This window comes from Pan troglodytes, chromosome 5, assembly GCF_028858775.2.
Source record: "Pan troglodytes isolate AG18354 chromosome 5, NHGRI_mPanTro3-v2.0_pri, whole genome shotgun sequence".
NCBI lineage: Eukaryota > Metazoa > Chordata > Mammalia > Primates > Hominidae > Pan > Pan troglodytes.
In genome coordinates this window covers 123,519,514-123,536,191 of record NC_072403.2, presented here as the reverse complement: position 1 = coordinate 123,536,191, position 16,678 = coordinate 123,519,514, and the positions used below count along the sequence as shown (strand labels likewise).

At 46.0% G+C, this 16,678-nt stretch overlaps 2 protein-coding genes across 2 annotated transcripts in view; one reads left to right on the top strand and one right to left on the bottom strand.

The window, feature by feature from the left end:
• Positions 1-604: 604 nt before the first annotated feature.
• TRAF3IP2 (TRAF3 interacting protein 2) overlaps positions 605-16,678 on the top strand; it is a 47,621-nt gene continuing 31,547 nt past the window's right edge. The window contains exons 1-2 of the mRNA XM_003950902.5: positions 605-1,327; positions 15,002-15,838. Of these exons, the coding sequence (XP_003950951.1) occupies positions 15,010-15,838 (829 nt within the window). The 5' untranslated portion in view covers positions 605-1,327; positions 15,002-15,009. The remainder of the gene's footprint in view (positions 1,328-15,001; positions 15,839-16,678) is intronic.
• Positions 4,818-16,678, bottom strand: part of LOC741253 (uncharacterized) — a 119,822-nt gene continuing 107,961 nt past the window's right edge. The window contains exons 3-4 of the mRNA XM_063813277.1: positions 12,687-12,908; positions 4,818-9,249 (exon numbers count right to left, since the gene is read on the bottom strand). Coding sequence (XP_063669347.1) covers positions 12,761-12,908 — 148 coding nt within the window. The 3' untranslated portion in view covers positions 4,818-9,249; positions 12,687-12,760. The remainder of the gene's footprint in view (positions 9,250-12,686; positions 12,909-16,678) is intronic.

The window sequence follows — 16,678 nt, the reverse complement described above, 5'->3', positions numbered from 1 at the left end:
CACCAGAAGCATGGTGTGTCTGCCCAGGGTGCCCAGCTGGCCAGTGACATGGCTGAGTTCGTACCCAGGTCCTCCTGACTCCAAAGCTCCAGCTAACACTGCTCCCATTACCTACTGCTCCCCAAAAGGCAGTTGTCTCTCTCTCTCTCTGTTCACATCGCTGGGTATCATCCTGCCTGCAGCGCTCCTTCATGCAATAAATTCTGCAGGCTACTGATTAAACAATGGGAAGGAAAGGGGAGAAAAAAAATCTTGAGGTCAGGAAAATGCAGCCAGAGGAGGTTAGTGTGCATGTGTGCATGTGTATGTCTGTGTGTGTGTGTGTGTGTGTGTTCTTAAAATTAACCACTTTTTTTGTGCCTGACAATAGGGTGGTGTGTGTACACAGGCCACAGGCATGTGTGTGCTGTGTGTACACGTGTGTCCAGGGGCATGGTCAGTGAGCCCCCCCCCCCCACCAGTGGTTATGGGCAGCAAATACTGATTTTTTGGGGTTTTTAAAATTTTTTTTTTTTGAGACGGAGTCTTCGCTCTTTCGCCCAGTCTGGAGTGCAGTGGCGCGATCTGATCTCGGCTCACTGCAAGCTCCACCTCCCGGGTTCACGCCATTCTCCTGCCTCAGCCTCCCGAGTAGCTGGGACTACAGGCGTCCGCCACTACGCCCGGCTAATTTTTGTATTTTTTAGTAGAGACGGGGTTTCACCTTGTTAGCCAGGATGGTCTCGATCTCCTGACCTCGTGATCCTCCCGCCTCAGCCTCCCAAAGTGCTGGGATTACAGGCGTGAGTCACCGCGCCCGGCAATACTGATGTTTTAAGCAGTTAGAGGAGGTGGAAGAAGCTCGACTCTCTCTTCCTCCCCATTATCTGCCCCCAATCCCCTCCTTTGGAGCTGCTAATGATGACTAATTCTTAACATTCGAGTTCAATCTCCTCCCGGAGACACCCTCCCAGGCGAGGGCACTGCGACTACACTGAGGTTCTGCCCACTCCTGGGCAGCTTCTTAGCTGGGTGGCGAAAACAAAAATGCCGCCTAATTGGTCACTGGCCCTTTCTCATGAATGAAGGAGGTTTCTGTTTTAAGAAATAAAGTGACTCCTCAGCCGTTGATTCACTGCCCACAGGGAGATTTTGAGCAGAGGCTTCCTAGGCTCCGTAGAAATTTGCATACAGCTTCCACTTCCTGCTTCAGAGCCTGTTCTTCTACTTACCTGGGCCCGGAGAGGGTGGAGGGAGGCCCAGGGCGACCCAAGGTGGAGAGAGACGAGAAGCCGCCGAGAGCCGACCACCCTCCGGGCCCGGTCTGTCTGTCCGTGGTGGTTCTAAGGTAAGTTATTCGGAGTTGCCACTTGCCTGGTCTTATTTCTTCACCTCTGACCTATTTTCCAAAGCACGCTGTTTCTCCTTTACTGAAACATTCTGCCTCTACTTTCCTGTGTTCCTCTCCCCTCCTTTAACTTGTTCGCACAGAGACCATCTTAGCTGAGAAAATGACAGTGAAGTTTGTGCTGCAAGGATGTGTTGCTAGTATAGTATTTCAGGCCAGCGAGCCCCGCCGGGTTAACCCTTTGAGGAGAGGAGGCTCGCACACGGGGACAGCTCGGAGCTGCCTGGGAACCATTCGTTTGGGTACTTAGTGTCCCCACAAGTTTCTCTCAAGAATTCAAGCCCCACTTCTCCAAGGAGAGAGCCAGGGATGGCAAAGATTAAGTAATTGGCTTTCAGCCCCAGAACACGTCAGTGGCAGAGTTTTCTCAATCCCTGTTTCGTGCAGTGGGGGAAAAAATCAACAGCACATTTTTGGGCCAGGAAGTTCTGCTGAGCTCTGTGCTGGCTGTGAGCCGCCTCCCGGCCCCCTCTCCGCAGCCGCCCTCCGGCCCTCCCAGGCTGGCGCTGGACGGAGCCTTTGGGAACAAGGGGGAGAAATGCCAGAACTTGATCTTAGAAGCTAATCAAGCTTCTTGTGACTTTCAAGTTCAAGATGGTATCTTAGAATAGGGGGACTCTTTTTTTTTTTTTTTTTTTTTAAAGGAACAGAAGAACAAGAGGCCAAATTTTTTAAAAGGACAAGAAACTTGGTTTGAAGTTCTTCACTTCTTGTGGTTCCATGACTTAGGCAATTCACTCTGACTCCACTAAGCCTGGATTTCTTCATCAGTAAATTGATGGGGGGTGGTGATCTAACATGAGTGTGTCAAATTCCCTTATAAAACAAAGCCAGGATAGTCCCAGAGGGGTAGTGGTAATGGGGGGTCTTCAAGACTTGTTTTGTTTACCGATTATTCACATATTTTAATTTTACCTCCCACTACCAGTTGGTTACCCCCTTGAGGAAAGGACTTTGTTTCCTGATATTTTTCTACCTCCCAGAATCCAGCATGCTACCAAATGCCTAGTAGGTGCTCACCCCCCTTCCATGTCAACTGCTTTGATTTCTGTTTCACTCGTCTGCTGTCAAGGCAAGAGGTAAAGCAGCAGTCAGGGCGAAAGGCTGGGAGACACGTGTCTCTGCGGGAGGGCTGCCTGGAATTGAGGCCTTATTACTGGCTCTAGCCAAATAGGAGAAAACAGGGATTTTCTCGAATTAGTTCATGTCCCATTTGGGTTACCCAGGAAGGATAGTCCGTGCTATTGCCCACAGAGTCAAGGCAGGCCAGAGAACTGGCAGACAAGCCCAGCTCCAGAAGCCAGAGTTACTGCTGTAGCTGGACCTGGAAACCACTCCTCAGCTGGACCAGTCACTGTGTGTGGGGCCTTTAATGGGAGGGGAAGGGAAACTATGAAACACATCCTAATACCATGTAAGGGTGATGACTGTGATTAGAGACATTATTAGATGGCGGATACACAGAATCCTTAACTTTTTCCAGACCGTGACTTAAGAAAAAATTGTCATTGTTTCTTTTTGGCAATTACTTGCCATCAATACAGTTCAAACAGGCCCTAGCTGACAGGGATGGGCTGGTGCAGGGCTTTTGGTATTGCTAATCTGTTTCTGTGGGATGTCCTGGTGTAGTCCATGTCATGTTTTTAGGCATTTCTCTCTATTCCCCTGGGATGAAAGGACAGGAATTTCAAGATATTTCACCTGCAATGAGTTCCTGATTTTATTTTCAAACAACGATGCACCATTATCTGAAAGCAGTCTAACTGTTGTGCACTTGCCAGCCTCGCTCTAATCCTTAAAGGCCACACACCACAGTCATTCTTAATCTGCTGCTGCAGGTACCAGTCACTCCATGACGGAGCATCAAAAGATGGATAATGTAGTTACTCTGCTCTGTTCCTTGCATGGGGTGGGTTAAACAGAAGTGAGGTCTGAGTAATGTACCAACATGTTGGATAGAAAGGTTCTTAACTCAGGGTTACTCATTTTTGGAGGGTGTAGAGACAGGAAATGTTAAAGCCTGCTTCTCCCAGGATTAAGGAGTTAGTGACTTTCAAATGCTCTGAAAAGAAAAAGAAGAGGAGAAGACAGTCATATCTGCAGGCATTCTTCAACAGGCATTCAGAAAGATTATGGTGGGGTAGTTTGTCTAAATGAAATCTTTGTTTTACACATTGTAGAATGGAAATCTCAGGAATATCCTGAATTCAAATCATTTTTCTTCTGCAGGCAATTTTAAATTAGCTTCTAAAAACATATATGAATTGCAGGCAACTGCTGCAGAAAAAAAAGAGTGAACACAGATGAGGCATATTCAACTTTAAATTCCTTTCAGATTCAATGAAATGACCCCTAATGTTTGATCACATTTCCTTATCAAAACAATCCTGCAGTCTGAAGGATTTTTCCATGAGAAAGTGTCTGAGGACTGGAATCAAGAAGCTGCCCCCCGGGCCTCTCCTGTTTCTTCCCAATGCGTTGTCACCAAGATATTTTTAGTTCATGAAACTCAGGCTGTCCTTTCTCCCACTTATGGTCTTTGCCTCCCGTGCCCAGCAGGCCTCCTAGGAGCACACATGTGCTTGGCTGCGACTACTCAGCTCACTCTGTAGCTGTGTGTGCACGCCTTGTGTGTGTGTGTGTGCACCTTGTGTGTGCACAGACCTTCCCGGATACCAGGAGTTGTAGACTGGCTGAAGAAGAATGGGCTTCCATCCATGGGGTGATCCTTAGGTCTGTGCTGGTTTGGCTTGGTTCCCTGATAAGGCAGCTGAACTCAAGCCCTTTAGGAGGGCCAGGACTGACCGGAGCTCCCAGCCTGTGCCCCTCTCCTCGCACCCCACAGGCCGCACCCCACAGACCGAGGCTGCCTGGGGTCTTGGCAGCTCCCTCAGCAATGATGGATACTTGCTCTCCGCTGCCTCATTGTTTCCCTGCAGTCAGGATGCCAGTGTTTTTTCCCTTTCCCCTTCCCAGAGTCAACAGGTCTCCCTCCCCGCTCTGAACTCTCTTCCTACTCTGAGCTGTCTGTCCAAACTCTTCCTGGCCTCCCAGCTTACCCTATGACACTCTTACCTTTCACCTATATTCATTCTTTCCCTTCTCTTCCAACTGCCCCTTCTCATACCCAGCACTACATACAAATTACAAGTAAATAAGTGTCTCTCCTACACCAATAAAAGGCAAATACAAAAAAATCCTTCAGCGTTTCCCCACTTTCCTTACTTGTCTTCTGTTCTCCTTCCTTCCTTTCTCTCCCTTCCTCTTCCTCTCTTGGTTTTTCCTTTCTACCCCTTCCTCTCCTTCACTCCGTGGCTGTGGCTGAATTAGGGATCACACATGTGCTTAGAGAAACCATCTTATCTGAAGAAACAAAAAAACAAAAACCGAAACAATGACAGCGACAGAAAAAAAAAACAACATGGGCTGGTTTGAGGTTGTTCTCTAAATGTTTATTATAACTTCTAATGTGATGGAGTCAGTGTGTTCCCATTAGTCCTTCTCCTCCTCATTTAGTAGCTCAGAGGAGTCCCGGAGCAAACTTCCTCAAATCAGGTCGGTTCATACTGCACTGCCTTCAGCCTGATGTGAGTCTTACTGTGCTGGGTTTATGTCCAAGGGCCAGTAAATATTCCCTTCCTTCCAGGGCTCACCACTGTTTCAAATCCTCTGGCAAGCCCAGTGGAAGAACTTCTCTGTATGGGAAATTCAGCAAGTAAACTTGGAAGTATTTGTTCATTGGAGTTTGAATCTGAGCCAAACAGTTCACTCAAAACCAACCTTCCACTCAGCAAACCAGTGTTATGAAAGTTTGCATGCATTTGGGCAGGAAACAAAGGACATTAATGAGTTTAAAGATTTTTTTTTTAAATCCATGACTTTTGGACATTTACTAAAAAGATTACTCTCTGGGGAATGAAGTAAGGCCTTGGGAATCTTGTAATTGAAAGTTTCTGATCCGAAGTAGATCTCAGGATCCTCCCAGCTGTAAATTTATAGATTTCTTTTTAATGTCCACCTGAAATATTCATGCTGTGTGTCTCTAGGATGCTTCAAACCTATTCCTGACTCAAAGAAAGCTTAAGAAAAAATCCAAGCAGTTGTGATCACCAAGGCCTGATTATGGAGGAGCTGTTAATATGGTTTATTAATTACTCAGGCTGCTCACTCCTGTCCTTCCTCTGTTCCTTGCTGTGCTATTTGTCTTCTTCTGGGGACATAACACCTTCATTAAATCCCATCCGTCCTTGCCTTAGAGTTGTCCCCTGGAAGATAGCTCCCCTCTAGATGCATCACCATTTATCATCACCCTTTGTTGGTGCTCTGTCAACCAGTTTTCAATTTATTTTGAATTCAGTTTATGATTAAAATTTAATGAGATCCAGTCAAATGCTTTTCTCAAATCAAGATGCCTCTGCAGCCTCATCTGTATCCTCTGTTGTAATGGCGTGAAGGAAAGCCATGGCAGATTTCCAGCCTGGTGATGCTGTACAGAACACAGGTGGCCTGCTTCCATGCCTCCTCAGCTTCAAGGTGAATGGCTCTGAAGCATATTTATTACAGAATCTCCTAGGGGTTATGTGGCTTCCCCATCCCCTTTCTTCCCTCCCAATAGCTGAACCAGTCAGTGCTCCCAACCGAGATGCAAGCGGTTAAGTGCACAGGGTCTGGTGCCAAACTGCTTATATTTGAATCACAGCTCTGCTACTTAATAGCCATGTGACCTTGGAAAAGTTACTTACCTTCTCTATGCCTTGCTTTTCCTGTCTGTAAAATGAGTCTGACAATAGTACTTATGAAATTAGAGTGGGTGTGAGGATTAAGTAAGTTAATATATCTATCACACTTGGAACAGCATTTCCCACGTAGTAACCATTCAATAAATATTAACAATGATTGCTAACAAAGAGTAAAGTTCCTTAAGTATGTCAGTTTCATTAGGTTTGTATTTTGGCTTATCAGCATACAATCTATATCAACAGTAAACTACAACCCTAGAGCCAATGGTTACCATGACCTGTTTTTAGCACCAGCCTGTTGCTCAGAATGGTTTTTATATGTTTAAAGGGTGTCTTTTCTTAAAAAAAATAAAAATAAAAAAGGAGCAGAATATGAAACAGACACAGCATGTGGCCCATAAGGCTTAAACTATTTACTATCTGTCCCCTTTGCAGAAAAAGTTTGCCAACCCCTGATTTATATGGTTTAATGGAAAGAGCTTGGAGATCTAAAGGCTTGATTTGGCTTCACCCATCACTTGTTAAGTGACTATGGAAAAGCTTCTCAATGTGTCTAAGCCTCTGTAAAACAGGAACAGCAAAGTGGTAACACTTACCCTGCTTATGGCCTAGGCTTGTTTTAAGGACCAAACGAGATGATGTGTATCAAATGTGCCGGAAATGACTCATATATACACGTTTGTTAAAAAGATATGGTCTCTATACATTAGCTTCATAGAATAGTATTAGCACCTGGGTGTAAAACCAGGGAATACTGTTTTTAAAAAGAGAGCTCTGAAGTCAGATAATAACTGCAGTTGTCGTTGCAGTAAAAATAACAAAATGGCCATTGCTTTTTAAGAGCTTGATATGTGCCAGGCTCTACATTCAACACTTTATTTACATCTACTCTTTATCCTCACCACACCCCTATGGAGAAGTGTTGCTATTTTCCCTATTTTGCAGATGAGAAAAGTGAGGCCCAGAGACGTTAGGTAACTTTGTCAAGATCACAAATCTAATCATGCAGCTAGCCGGCACAGGGAGAATTTAACCCTAGGGAGTCTGAACCCAGAGCCTGTGCATTTAAGTATTGCATATGTTCCCACATCCTAGGAATATGTGTTGATTTAGGGTAAGCCCATCTGGAAGGCAGAAGCCACTGTTCACTGTGAATGTGGGCATGAAGTCTGTTCATGTGTGCCCTGGGAGAGACTTGCTTCCCACACAGGCCACGGTGGAGTCTAACGGACCTGAAGAAAGGGAGGCAGGCATGATGGGAGGAAAAGCTTTTTGATGAACTCTGAGATCAGAAAGGTAGCGTTGTGAAGACTAATAGGCTCTGTTTCAAAAAACTAGTAAGTTAAGGAAGATTGTGCTAAAAGAGGAAAAGATTGCTGGGAACAGACATGAGCAAACAGTTGGAGGCAGCTCAAGGGGCTTGACTGAGAGCTGTGTACAGAAAAAAAAATAAAAAAGAGAGAGGGTGAAGCATGGGAAAATCTGTCACTGGGACACCAAGGGAGCATTGTCACATGGACATCAGGGCTGCTGACATCTGGATGTGACATTATTCGCAAAACCAGGCAGCTCGGGGCAGAATAGAGAAGCCCAGAGAAAGGTATCAGGCCCGAGGAGGCAAAAAGGAAGACAAAGCAAGGGACCTGGAGAGAGAAACTGACATATTTGAGGGAAGATGCCCATCAGATCCAAGAGCTAGAACCACAGCTCACAGTCCAAACAGTGATGAGAGTCCAGAGATTAAAAGCTACTGTCAGGCTGGGTGCAGTGGCTCATGCCTGTAATCTCAGCACTTTGGAAGGCCGAGGCAGAAGGGTTGCTTGAGCCCAGGAGTTCGACACCAGCCTAGGCAACATGGCGAGACTGTGTCGCTACAAAAAAAAAAAAAAAAAAATTAACCAGGTGTGGTGGTGCATGCCTGTGGTCCCAACAATATGGGAGGCTAAGGTGGGAGGAAGACCTGATCCCAGGAGGGCAAGGTAGTTGTATGTCCCTGGGAATCACCTCTGTACCCAGCTCATGCCCACCCATGCTTACCCCAGGCACGTGTTCTCACCCTCTGCTGAAAGGTTTTTGATATTTGAAGAGATATGTTCACTGTCTCCTGGGCGGTCTCATGAGTTCCTCATTCGCATTGGTTCTTAATCTTTGTGAGCATCAGAATCACTAGTGGAGCCTTCCCTTTTCATTTTTTATCTTTTAAGTCAATATAGATGCACTTGTTACAAAACTTAAATAGTATAAAATGTTCTGAAAAGCAAACCTCTTTCCTACCTCATTCCTAGCCATCCAATTCCCTTCCCAGAGGCAACAACTGTTCCTCATTTGAGATGGCAGATATACGACCTTATATCATACAAATGATGGCATACCCTACACACTGTGCTACTCTTGAATTTTTTTAACTTAATAAATCTTAGAGATAGTTCCATTTCAGTTCACACAGCCCTTCCTCATTCTTAAAGGATGTGGAGTGCTCATTGTACAGATATACTACAGTTTTAAAAATCAGAACCTTTAGACATGTGGGCTGTGTCTGGTCTTTGCTATTATAAACACTGCGGCGTTGCCTGTCTTCGTAGCCTCTTCATTTCATACAAGATATACATATCTCTGCAGGGGAAATTCTTAGAAGTGAAATTACTAGGTCAAAGGGCATAAGCTTTTAAAATTCTGATAGTTATTGCCAAATTGCACAGATTACATTTCCCTTGGCAAAGTATGAGAGAACCTGTTTACCTGTGAGACTTAAACAAAAATACACTAGTATTTTACATACAATAAACAAAAATACTCAGAGGCTCTGGGTGTGGGGCCTGGGCTCTGTATCGGGAGCCTCAGAGAGGGGTTCTGAGCCAGGAACTCTCCTGGGCTTCTTCGCCCTCCAGCCCCGCTCTCCCCCCAGGATTTGCTGATGAGCCTGAGATGACCCAGGGCACTGCCAGCATGGGGGCTCCCAGGGTCCTAGTTGGCAGGTCTCCTGTTCCCCTGAGGAGTCAGTGCTTGCTCCCTGGGTCATGGCTGGAAAACAGGGCTTTTCCACTTCAATCCAGGCACCGCCCTCTGGTAGAGACTGGAGCAAAGGTCATGCCAGAGTTACAAGCACGTAAATATGGAGAAAGCCTGGGAAAAAAAAGGAAAAACAGAAAAATGGGTCGGGTCAGAACAAGCAAGAACCAGGCTCACGTGCACAGCTGTTCCATCCAGTTATATGTCCCCAGGACTCACCTCTGTCCCCAGTTCATGCCCACTCGTGCTTACCCAGGGTACATGCTCTCACCCTCTGCTGAATGGTTTTTTTTGTATTTTAAAAATACAATGGGAGATACTGAGTGATTGTTTTTTAATGTTTAGTATTTTTACACTATTGACATTAAAGACAAAACAGATAAAACTGCCATCCTTGACATAACCCATTAATCTGTCTGTGGCCCCCTGATGTGGCATTTGTAATTGTTCTCTATGACTGCCTCAGGAGAGTTGGCAGGGTTGCCCACTTTCTGCCAGTTCAGACAGGGGTCTGGGGCTGGAGGGGGCCTGTGTGGTAGTGGCAGGCGTGCCCCACCCTTTTCAGTTCTAGGTGGAGCTCTGCAGAGGCACAAAGACCAGCACCTCCCTGCCTGGAATCTAAGAGCAGATGCTCCCATTACATTGGCTGATGGCATCACCTTTATTCTGCAAGTAAGGGTTGTGGTCAATCCTGCCCATGGGCAGGACCTTTGGGCATGGCCCAGACCTAACTTGGGTGCTTGACACATAGTGGGCACTTAATAAATGTTCTGGAGAGGAAAAAAAAAGAAGACGGAAAGGTCACCCATGTGGCATAATTTTAAGAACTCTGAGGACCAGGCCCACCAGATACTCCTTGCTACCCAACATTGTTGTTGACAACATTCTCACTGTCACTGATCCGGCTACATGGACCTGTCTGTCCCCTCTCTGAAATAGGCATCAACTATTTATTCATTCAGTGAATCTTTATTGAGCACCTACTATGTGCCAGGTGCAGTTCTAGGTGTTGAGAATATAACTGTAAACAGAACAGTCAAAAATCATGCCCCCAGGCCAGGCGTGGTGGCTCACTTTTAATCCCAGCACTTTGGGAGGCTGAGGTGGGAGGACTGCTTGAGGTAAAGAGTTCAATACCAGTTTGGGTAGCATAGTGAGACCTCATCTCTACAAAAAAATTTTAAAAGTCAGGCACACCGACTGGCGCAGTGGCTCACACCTGTAATCCCAGCACTTTGGGAGGCCGAAGCGGGCGGATCACCTGAGGTCAGGAGTTTGAGACCAGTCTGGCCAACGTGGTGAAACTCTGTCTCTACTAAAAATACAAAAATTAGCCAGACGCAGTGGCGCACACCTGTAATCACAGCTACTTGGGAGGCTGAGGCATGAGAATCGCTTGAACCCGGGAGGCAGAGGTTGCAGTGAGCCGAGATTGTGCCACTGCACTCCAACCTGGGTGACAGAGCAAGACTCTGTCTCAGAAAAAAAAGAAAAATTAGGCATGATGGCGTGCGCCTGTAGTCCTAGTTACTTGGGAGACTGAGGTGGGAGGATCACTTGAGCCCAGGAGTTTGAGGCTGCAGTGAACCATGATCTAGGTACTGCTCTCCAGCCTGGGTGACAGAGCAAGACCCCCGTATCACAAAGAAAAAGAAAAGAGAAAATTGCACCCTTAGGAAGTTTATATTCTGGGAGAAGGGAGAGGCAATGAGCAAATAAGAGATTATTAGATATTTGTGTATATCATATACATTTGGGTAATATATAAGACAGTAATAACTGCTGGATAAGAAGGTAAAGCAGGGAAGGGAGATGGGAATGAGAGGAGAGTGTAAACATTTTAGGGAGTGCGACCAGGGAGACCTCCCTGAGGTGACAGCCAAGGAAAGACCTGAAGGAGAAAGGAAGCCAGCCATGCAGCTGTGTGGGGGAAGGGTGTTCCATGAAGAGGGAGCGACAAGCACGAAGGCCCTGGGACGCCGGTCGTGGGTTTTCTGCATGTTAATTAGTTTCCTCTCTTAGGCTGGATCACAGCAACTTGAAGGTAGGAAGAATGTTTTCTGTGTCTTCAGAAATTACTGTGATTATCTCTCACTGCATACCTCCTTTTTTTTTTTTTTTTTTTTTTTTTTTTCTGAGACAGAGTCTCGCTGTGTCACCCAGGCTGGAGTGCAGTGGCATGATCTCGGCTCACTGCAACCTCCGCCTCCCGGGTTCAAGCAATTCTCCTGCCTCAGCCTCTGGAGTAGCTGGGATTACAGGTGCCTGCCATCATGCCCGGCTAATTTTTGTATTTTTAGTAGAGGCGGGGTTTCACCATGTTGGCCAGGCTGGTCTCGAACTCCTGACTTTGCGATCTGCCCGCCTTGGCCTCCCAAAGTGCTGGGATTACAGGCGTGAGTCACGGCGCCCGGCGTGCATACCCTTTGGTACCTCTTGAAGTTTGTATCACTTGTGGTTATTTAAAAAGTAATAAAACTATTTCAGTTGGGCTTATAGTTAGAAGGGGGATACACAGCATTGAGTTGGACACATAGTTGAGTTCTGTAATTATCTGCTGTTTGAGTATTTGATAATGACATGTTTGAAACACCAGGGTCCATTTTGTTTTTTAAAGATTATTAATTCCATAGTTTTATTAGAAGTTGTTTCTTGCCATGCCAGGTTTATTTACTAAATACTCAAAAGCCATGTGTTCCTTTTCAGACCAGTTTATTTTATTTTCTTTTGAGACAGAGTTTCGCTCCTGTTGCCCAAGCTGGGGTACAACAGGTGCGATCTCGGCTCACTGCAACCTCCGCCTCCCAGGCTTAATCGATTCTTCAGCCTCAGTCTCCCAAGTAGCCGGGGTTACAGGTGCCTGCCACCATACCCAGCTAATTTTTGTACTTTTAGTAGAGACAGGGTTTCACCATGTTGGCCAGGCTAGTCTTGAACTCCTGACCTCAGGTGATCCACCCACCTTGGCCTTCCAAAGTGTTGGGACTATAGGCATTAGCCACCGCGCCTGGCCAGACCAGTTTTTTAAAAAATTATTTTTATTTTTTGAGACAGGGTCTTGCTCTGTCACTCAGGCTGGAGTGCCGTGGCACGATCTCGGCTCACTGCAGGCTGGACACCTCCAGGGCTCAAGTGACCTCTCACCTCAGCCTCCCAAGTAGCTGGGACTACAGGCACACGCCACCGCACCTGGCTAATTTGTTTAATTTTTTGTAGAGACAGGGTCTCATTATGTTGCCAAGGCTGGTCTTGAACTCTTGGGGTCAAGTAATCCTCCTGCCTCAGCCTGCAAAGTGCTGGGGTTACAGGTGTGAGCCACCACGCCCAGCCCCAGACCAGTTTTAGCTGAAGAATTCCCACCAGAGGATGACCTCAGATTTCCAGTTTATGTGAGATGACTGCCCTCATCACTTTTTTTAAAGCCTCCTCCAAGCCCCCAGATGGCTCCTCAGCTAGAAGAGTAGAATTTGCAACTCTTTTTTTCTTTGGGTAGAAAAGTGCTTCTAAGGTACTCACACTGGAAAACCCAGGGAGAATGGAAATAGTTGTACCTGAAGAGTGAGGATTGAAAGCGAATCCCATGGCAATAAAGAGAGGACAGGAATTAGTCCTCCTGCCACTCAGCTCACTTTTTGCATCTCTCTGCCTCCCATTCAGCTGTGGGCCCACAAGTCCATGTAGAAGATGACACAACAGTCAGCCAGGCCTTGAAAAAATACTTTCGTTTTCCGACCAGCTGAAGAGCATGTTGTATGGCACATCCAATTTCATAACTGTGGAAAAATTGCAAGAAAGAAAGGGAAAAAATGGTGAACTTTTTTTTTTTTCTGGGAGATGGAGTCTCGCTCTTGTCGCTGAGGCTGGAATGCAGTGGCGCAATCTCAGCTCACTGCAACCTCCACCTCCCAGGTTCAAGCGATTCTCCTGCCTCAGCCTCCCGAGTAGCTGGGATTACAGGCACATGCCACCACGCCCAGCTAATTTTTGTACTTCTAGTAGAAAGGGGGTTTTGCCATGTTAGCCAGGCTCGTCTTGAATACCTGACCTCAGGTGATCCATCCGCCTCAGCCTCCCAAAGTGCTGGGATTACAGGCCCAAGCCACTGCGCCCGGCCAAACATTTTTTAAATAATAAAAAGTTGCGATATTTATTTACAGGTTTTTTGCGTAGGCTCTTGTTCATTTTTATAAGGTCTGATCATTTTAGCTGATGAGGTCTCCTTTTCTGCAGAGCCAATGAGCAGAGGACATACACAGCCTGAAAAGGACAAGGATAGGGAAAGGGAGAGACGGAGGGAGGAGGGAAGGCCAGCCGGAAATTAGAAGTTGAGTTTTCTGTTGTGTCAGAAAACAAAGCAAGGGTCGTTGTGCAGCAGGTGGGTAAGTTTGATACCAAGTGGGAGAAGACTGTCAAAGAGCATTCATTTGGCAGGGAGTGGAGAGGTATCTTTCTGTAGGCTGTTAAGTATATTTGGTGGAAAACTGCTGGCCCCATCTGTGTGAAAGGGGAGCATTTCAAAATGCATGCTGTCCTGATCCCATTGGATTGGGTACAAGGTGCAAGAGAAAGTGAATTCATGCTCTCCGAAAATTGTCTTAGAACATAATTTATGTAACCTGACTTCAGGCACAGTGAGCCCTCAGTGAACGTGGTTGAAATGCGACATGGATCCAGAGTAGGAATTTTTAAATCCAGACATAATCCCTTTTCTCTCTCTGGTATTTGAAGTATGCTGTGTACTAGCCTTGCATAGAATAACCCTCTGGGATTTCTTCTTTTTCACTTGCTTGCTGTTTTACGACACCTGCTCTGCAGCCTCCTGCAAACCCCCGGTTGCTCCTGTGCAGTCCTCTGGACTGCCTTCTTCCTGCCCCTGCAGTCAAGGCGTCATCTCAATCGGTTTAATGATGAGAGGAGGCTGGTTTTCTTTCTCATTGTGTTAGGTGAATTAAGAGTTCTTCTTACAGCTAAAAGCAATATTGCCTGGCCCGTGGGATAAATGCTCTGCAGGCTAAGGTCTAGTTTAGGGAGCCTTGCTGGTTCAACTACATCACAAACCAGATGGTCATGGCTACCTTTGTTGCAGGCATAGTGCCCAGAGGGAATTAAGTCCTCCAAATGACCTAAAATTAGGTAGAAAATGTCACTCTGACCTTTTTTCAATGTGTTTTAAACTTGGGCTTGCTTTCTTTGCTTAAAAAAAAAACTTTTATTTTTTAAAATTAGGAAATAGTCAAATGGAACAAAATTATAAAAGTTTAAAAGGTGAAAACTTCCTCCCACTCCTCTCCCCCAGCTTAATTCCATCCTCAAAGGCAACCAGTGTAGCAATGTCTGTATATCCTCCACACGGTTTATACATATACAAGCAGATATGCACACACAAACACACATTCTCCTCTCGTTTTTTACACAAAATAGCAGCATAGTATGCACACTGCTCTGCGCCTGGCTTTTTAAAAAACTCAATATATCTTAGAGATCATTCCATATCAGTTACTAAGATTTATTTCATCATGTATTCCAAGCACACACGAAGCAGCCCACATTATGATAATTTCTCTTTCCTCAATACTTGGCAGTTGATTTTCATCTGTGTTTTCCCCTTGCTGGTGAATGATTTCTACCACAGGATGGTCCAATCACATTCTTTGAATTGCCTTCCAGATAAAATATCTTAATAAGCATTAGTGCTTTTGCCTGGAGGATAAGTAAACAATTTTATGTGATTAGGGCTTTGCAAGCACATTGGTGTCTCACTGTTAATTTAAACCACATCTTGAATGAGGTCCCTTAAGGTCATAAAGTGAGGACTCCAAGAATTGATCTGTCTTCTAAGGCTATGGCATGTTTTCTCTTGTTCCAGAAACTAGAATGAACCGAAGCATTCCTGTGGAGGTTGATGAATCAGAACCATACCCAAGTCAGTTGCTGAAACCAATCCCAGAATATTCCCTGGAAGAGGAATCAGAACCACCTGCTCCAAATATAAGGAACATGGCACCCAACAGCTTGTCTGCACCCACCATGCTTCACAATTCCTCCGGAGACTTTTCTCAAGCTCACTCAACCCTGAAACTTGCAAATCACCAGCGGCCTGTATCCCGGCAGGTCACCTGCCTGCGCACTCAAGTTCTGGAGGACAGTGAAGACAGTTTCTGCAGGAGACACCCAGGCCTGGGCAAAGCTTTCCCTTCTGGGTGCTCTGCAGTCAGCGAGCCTGTGTCTGAGTCTGTGGTTGGAGCCCTCCCTGCAGAGCATCAGTTTTCATTTATGGAAAAACGTAATCAATGGCTGGTATCTCAGCTTTCAGCGGCTTCTCCTGACACTGGCCATGACTCAGACAAATCAGACCAAAGTTTACCTAATGCCTCAGCAGACTCCTTGGGCGGTAGCCAGGAGATGGTGCAACGGCCCCAGCCTCACAGGAACCGAGCAGGCCTGGATCTGCCAACCATAGACACGGGATATGATTCCCAGCCCCAGGATGTCCTGGGCATCAGGCAGCTGGAAAGGCCCCTGCCCCTCACCTCCGTGTGTTACCCCCAGGACCTCCCCGGACCTCTCAGGTCCAGGGAGTTCCCTCAGTTTGAACCTCAGAGGTATCCAGCATGTGCACAGATGCTGCCTCCCAATCTTTCCCCACATGCTCCATGGAACTATCATTACCATTGTCCTGGAAGTCCTGATCACCAGGTGCCATGTAAGTGATCTTTACCTCCTCTGGGCATTCTGGGCTGGGTGACTGAAGAAACAAGGGCCTCACATCAATGCTTCGTGTCACTAGGCCGGCATGAACAGGTCAGAATGCAGGGAGGGCATTCTGCTTCTCTTAGGGGCTTTCCATGTGTGGCTGGATTTGCAAAGGGCCTTCAGAGAATGCTTTTTCTTAGCCTAAAGCCTGTCCCACTTGGAGTCTCCTTCTCTAGGGACCTTTAAGGACAAAATGGGTTCCTCTGTCTGGGTTAGTTTAACAAACCTGCCTAGAAGCAGAGAGATGACCCAAATGATTTCTAGAAAATGTATTTTTTGTTCTAATCTTTGGGCATATGGGTTCTTCCTTCTCGTCATGTTTCTTCCCCATCTTAGACTTGGCAGAGAAAGGGCTTTTAGTCAAAAACAAAGCAAAACAAAACAAAAAACCAGAAGGTGCCCAGAATGTCATTGAGACTCTGGGATTCGGGCCATTACATGAAAATGAAGTTGTTTCTGTGATTTTGCTGCTTAAATCCTTTTGGACACTTGAGCCATCCACAGCTACCCTACATTCCAGCCACTCTAAGACTGGCAGTCCCCCTACTTGTCGCGATGGTTCACATCTCCATGCGTTTGCCAGGCTCTTCTCTCTCTCTGGGATGTTCTTCCCCTTCTGGTGTGTTTGACCCAGTTTCAATACACCTTTTAAAAAAACTGCTTTATCGAGATCTAATATACATACTGTAAGGTTTACCCTTAACACATTTTAAATAAAAAATTCAATAAATTTTAGTATATTTACAGAGTTATGCAACCACCATCATACACATTTTTTGAGACTTAGCTC